Here is a 6,380-nt window from a genome sequence, read left to right on the forward strand (position 1 = left end):
TGGAAAATACGAAGTATAGCTAATTTTAGTCCGAAAATGACATTTTTACTCATAAAATCATATTTTAATGCCATTATTGTATAATATGAACAATAAAAATCCGTAAATTAACCAAAATATCCTAAAAACATTTTAGGACCAAAAATTTTAACATGCATAAATTAATTTCGTGATATATCATAATAACACAAATTATACAAGTTTTATATGTTAATCTTTATAACTCGGAAAAACTTTTAACCGATTTGCATACAAACAACCATGTCTCTTGATACCGATTGAAGGATAAGTAGATCTATATACTTAACATACTCATATATATTTTATTTTAATTTGTCATAAAATTAATTAAATGATCTTATGCATGCAAACTTACAAACAAAATAAGGAAGAAACATCCATACTTACATTGGATTTTCGGTTTAAATGGGCACAAGAGAGATCACCTTTCTCTCTTGTTCTTGTGCTTTCCTTAGTGGAAGAACTAAGATCCAAGTATAGGATCTCTCCCAAAGCTTTATACCCAAAGTTCACTCTTAATTAAAATTAATATTATAAATACTAGTACAATATTAATCTTGTAAAAATTGACCCAAAAATATTATAGGACACTTAATATTTTCGGTTTATGGGAGGAGGAAGAAGGAAGCTTTTTATCTCTCTAAAACTCAAATTTTAGAATAATGAAGAAATGAATAATACCACAAAACATTTTGTGTATATTAGGTAAAAATAAGAGGAAAAACCAAGTGGTTTTTCCTCTCTCAAAACCGGGTGGAAGGGGGGCATGGGAGGGAGCCAATGCATGCTCTAGTTGTTATTCACAATGAGCAATTGGTATGCAAGGCTAGATTAGTAGGTAATCATCATGCCCTCCACTAATATAATCAACATAATATTAGCTTAATCTTCCTCTAATTTTCGGTACATATAGTTAATCTGGATTCCATATTATTTTTGTCAATTTGTCAATATGTCACATGTCACATAAAATTGCTATGTATTTTTAACATATTAAAAATCAACGTATTAATAAAAATACGTCATATATAAAAACCGACTTAGTAATTCATAGTGGAGACTCCTGCTATAGGACAGGAAAGGAATGATAATGGTCAGTCATTGCCAAGGAGGTTCATTAGTAAGCTGTTAAGGAATGATTCTGGGGAGCCTAGAGTTTTTACCCCTAGAGGAATTACCTTCATGGATGCTCTGAACTTATCAATGCAGAAAGCAAGAACTGAAAGTAGGAAGAAATTGGGGTTCCAAGCTACTATTTCTGAAAATGGGTAGCTTGGGATTTTGGAATGTGCGTGGTATGAATAAACTAAATAAACAACAAGATATTAGATGGTTTATTCACCAAAATAATTTAGGCTTATTTGGTTTACTAGAAACAAAAATAAAGGGGAGTAAGTGGATTAATGTTAGAAATACTATTTGTAATGATTGGTCTCTTTGCACAAATAACAGCCATCACCCTGGTGGTCGTGTTTGGTTACTTTGGGACCCAACTCTTTATCAGGTTGATATCTTAGATGTTACTGAGCAATGTATTCACTCAAAGGTGTATGATAAAATGATGAAGGTGTCTTTCTCTTTCACTCTGGTCTATGGTTTTAATAAGCTTCAGGAAAGAGAGAGTTTGTGGGAGAGTATTCAAGGGTATAGTGGTTCTGTTGTTGGGCCTTGGTTAGTCTGTAGGGACTTCAACAGTATAACTTCTGTGGATGAGAGAATAGGGGGTGCTGATGTCACATGGGCTGAGATTGCTCCCATGAGAAATATGATGAGTGGGTGTAACCTTCATGAGCTTAAGGTGACTGGTTCTTACTACACATGGAATAACAAACATGAAAATGATACAAAGGTTTACAGTAGACTGGACAGGGTGATTGTAAATGATGAGTGGATCCTTTCTTATCCTGATTCTGTGGCCCAGTTCTTGCCAGAAGGTCTTTTTGACCATTGCCCGTGTGTGATAAATCTGACTGAGAAACATTTAAGGAAGAAGTCTGCATTTAAATACTTTAATATGTGGTCTATGGTTGCAAACTTTTCTGAAGTGGTTAAGGAGGGGTGGAATTGTGATATTCAGGGTACACCCATGTTTAGAGTTGTCAAAAAATTGAAGGGTTTAAAGAAGAAGTTGAAGACTCTGGATAAGGAACAGTTCAGTGATATTGAGAACCTTACTCATGTTACTGAACTGTCCTTAAAGCATTTCCAAGACAAGCTCTCACAGGATCCTTTGAATCCTGAGTTGTGCAATGCTGAAAGAGAATGTGCACAGGATCTAGTAAATCTCACTAAGGCTAGGAATTCTTTTCTAGCTCAAAAAGCAAAGGAAAATTGGGTAAAAAATGGGGATGAGAATACTGCATTCTTTCATGCTAGTATTAAGAGAAGGAGGGCCTTTAACAGGGTTTATCATATAAAAGACAAAGAGGGGGAGCTGTGTACTACACCTCAAGGAATCAAATCTGCCTTTGAGGAGTATTACATAGGTTTGCTTGGCTCTTTAAATGGGGTGACTCCTGTTCATAAGGGGGTCATAAGGGCTGGTAAGTGTTTAACTGATGAGCACAGAGAGATTCTTACTAGGTTTGTTACTGATGATGAGATAAAAAATGCAATGTTCTCCATTCCTGGTTCTAAAGCCCCAGGTCCTGATGGGTATAGCAGCCAGTTCTTCAAGGACTCTTGGGCCATTGTTGGGAAAGACATTTGCAGTGCTGTCAGAAATATGATTAGCTCAGGGAAGGTGCTGAAGGAAGCTAATAACACCACTCTCACCTTGATCCCTAAAGTTGCTGTTCCAGACAGTGTTACTCAGTTCAGGCCCATTGCCTGCTGTAACACTGTTTATAAATGTATGGCTAAGGTGCTTTGCTCAAGGTTAAGCTGTGTATTGCCTGATATCATCCACCCTTCTCAGAGTGCTTTTGTTGCAGGGAGGGATATTGTGGGTAACATTTTAATTTGCCAAGACCTCATCAAATTATAGAATAGGAAGATTTGTTCCCCTAGAATCATGATGAAGATAGACCTTCAAAAGGCGTATGATTCTATTGAATGGAGTTTCTTACATGATATGCTAGTCCATCTCCAATTCCCTAAGATTAGCATTGATCTCATTATGGAATGTGTGTCATCCCCTTCTTATTCTTTGGCTCTGAATGGGGAAGTGTTTGGTTTTTTCAAAGGGAGAAGAGGGTTGAGGCAAGGGGACCCTCTTTCCCCCTTGCTATTTACTATTTGCTTGGACTATTTGAGTAGACTGTTTGGAGTGTTGCACAGGTTTTCTGGGTTTAAATTCCACCCATTATGTAATAAGCTCAACCTGAACCACTTGTGTTTTGCAGATGATCTGTTGTTGTTTAGCAGGGGTGATTTGTATTCTATCACTCTAATGATGAGGGCCTTCAGTACTTTCTCATTGGCGTCTGGACTCCACATGAACAGTAGCAAATCCAGTTTCTATTGCAATGGGGTGGGTGACAGTTGAGGTGCTTACTGGTATGAAGAAAGGTAGTATTCCCTTTAAATATCTGGGCGTCAAAGTAATGCCTAAAAGACTGGGGGTACTTGATTGTCAGTGCTTAGTTGATAAGGTCACTGAGAGGATACAGAGAATAGGGGCTAAACAATTGTCGTATGCAGGAAGAGTTGTCCTTATTTCTGCAGTGCTTAGTGCTCTCCATAGTTATTGGGCACGAATATTCATGATCCCAAAAACTGTCCTAAAGAAGATTGACACTGTCTGTAGAGCTTTCCTCTGGTATGGTACTGAGAATAAAGAACGTCCTCATTTGGTAGCATGGAATCAGATCTGTCAACCAAAGAAAAAAGGAGGTCTTGGTTTTAAAAATCTCTACCAGTGGAACATTGCTCTACTTGCCAAGTATGTGTGGTGGGTGGAGATGAAAGCTGATCATTTGTGGGTTCGTTGGGTGCATGCTATCTATATAAAAGACAGGATATGGAAGGACTATGAGCCTTCTACAAGTTCTAGTTGGGCTTGGAAACGCATTTGTGCAGTTAAGCACCAGCTAGAACCTCACATGTTTGATGATGATTGGAGGAGGAATGATCAGGAGTACACTGTACAGTTGGGTTATTCTTGGCTGGCAGAGGATGTTGCTGATGTTCCTTGGTACCCTTGGATCAGAAATAGGATAATGCTCCCCAAGCATGAGTTCTTTATCTGGTTGGTTGCGCAGAACAGATTGCTCACTCAGGATAGACTGAGGAAGATGAAGATTATTCCTGGAAACTGTTGTTTTCTATGTGGAGCAGCTGAGGAAAGCATAGATCATCTTTTTTTCCTGTGTCCTTTCAGTCAGCGTTGCAGGCAGCAGATTGCAGACTGGTTGGGGTCCCATATCCCTGATCAGAATGTGATCACTTAGTGGCTAGGGCATAGGGATAGGTCTTTGTTGCGAAAGCACATTGTAGCAGCTTGTTTGGCACATGTAATGTATAGCATATGGCAGGTGAGGAATAGGTGTCGACTTGAAAATGTATTGACTTTGCCTGCTGTTGTTATAAAGCAGGTGAAGAAGATTTTTATTCTGCAATTGAGAGCTAGTTGTGTTGGATCCAGTATTAGGAGTGTGCAAGACTGGATAACACGACTAGCATGAGTCTTGTATTGAGCTAGAGTTGATCTCTGGCAAATTTGGTTGTTTGGGCATTAATATAATCACTTACATTTCCCAAAAAAAAATAAAAATAAATTGTATTTATAATAATTCATTCAATTTCAATTTTTTCTTTAAACAATAATTTTATCTGAGTAATAATACAATTCGATTACTTAGATCGTATCTCATTTAATCAAATTTCAATGCGATACGTAAATTTTACTTCCAAAATCGTCCGTCAATCTTCAAGTAATTTAATTAACTTGTAACGTTATACGATTAATTAAATGATCAATTAAGAGTGTTGCCCTATAGGTATGACCTAGGGGATCAACTGATCACCACCGTCGCACGACAGTAATGTCAAACTCTAGTCAGCTAATCATTACCGATATGTATGGACCAGTTGACAGTAAAAATATTACTTCCCAATTGTAATCTTTGTAATGAGACTTAAACATGTGATCAACATGATCAACAGTCGTGATCGCATTATTGTCGGAGGACACATATTCCAACATTATGCACTCCAATTATGCAATCCAGTCAACATATAAAGTTCCTCAATAAAACCGTCACCTAATACAAATAATAATTATAATTACTAATTATTCATTTTATTTAAATAATTCAATTAATTACATTAATTATAATCTCGTATAATATAATTCAAAAACCCGTTTCAAAACAAACCAAACCCGATACTCCTTGTTATAACATGGTTTAAACCCGTCTTAAATATTAATAAACCCAAATACCCCAAACACCCCATGTAACCCGTGAAAACCTACCCACAACACCCCTTTAACACAATTATAAACTATGATGATCAACACCCTCTCTTAAACCCGTCTTTTGCCGACACTTCCAACCACCGACGACACCACCCAAGCCTACCACTTCTAACCTGCACCATGACGTACACAACCAGCCCCTACCCGCCAGCAATTCCGTCTTAAACCGACCACACGACCTTGCCCTAAACACGCCCTAGCAACCCAAGTCGCAACATCAACAATACTCACAACCCACCTGAACCACGCCCCTTCTTACCTGTTTTATACCACCTTACCACCACCTATTCCAGCACCCACGACCACCACCCAACTCTCCTCTCAATCCTCGACAAAAGCCACCCAAAGCCACCCTAGTACGGGCCACTAACAACCACCAAAAACCCCACGAAATCAGCCTCCAGAACACGGGATAGTCCCCTATTTTACGACACCCAATCCTTGTTTAAAACACCACACTACGATCAACACCAGATCCCAAACCTCCACAAGCCACCGCCATTGCCTCCCTTGGTCCACGGCGATTCCACTGGTGGTTCCCACTTACCCCGACGCAACCACAACGATGACAAATACCATCTTAAGACGGTTTGACACAATCCCCCAAAACTCCCCTATTTTTTCCAAATTCCGACCACCACGACACAAGACGCAGCCTTTGACCACCCAACCACCGCCACCATGAATGACTCCACCACCCACAACCTACCAACCCTAACCCAGGCAACAATGGTCAAGATTAGGGGTTCCATTATCCAATTTAATTACCCGATTACCCTTTTGTAACCACCCACGAAACTGCCTGTTTTTCCCCCCCTCCTGTCAGTCCACGGTGGTCAACGGTGAGTCTGGTTAGACCGTGGCGGTCAATGGTCAAGTTCACGGTTGTGTTAGGTCCCACGATGGTCTATAATACGAGTTATAAGAAGGTGAACATGTA

At 39.0% G+C, this 6,380-nt stretch overlaps 1 protein-coding gene across 1 annotated transcript; it reads left to right on the forward strand.

The window, feature by feature from the left end:
• The first annotated feature begins 801 nt into the window (after window positions 1-801).
• On the forward strand, window positions 802-3,007 carry LOC141617096 (uncharacterized). The gene is made up of 3 exons (XM_074434271.1): window positions 802-837; window positions 1,099-1,289; window positions 1,474-3,007. The coding sequence occupies exons 1-3, from the start codon at window positions 802-804 to the stop codon at window positions 3,005-3,007; spliced, it is 1,761 nt and encodes a 586-aa protein (XP_074290372.1).
• Window positions 3,008-6,380: the final 3,373 nt, after the last annotated feature.

This window comes from Silene latifolia, chromosome X (genome assembly GCF_048544455.1).
Source record: "Silene latifolia isolate original U9 population chromosome X, ASM4854445v1, whole genome shotgun sequence".
In the NCBI taxonomy this organism is placed as follows: domain Eukaryota; kingdom Viridiplantae; phylum Streptophyta; class Magnoliopsida; order Caryophyllales; family Caryophyllaceae; genus Silene; species Silene latifolia.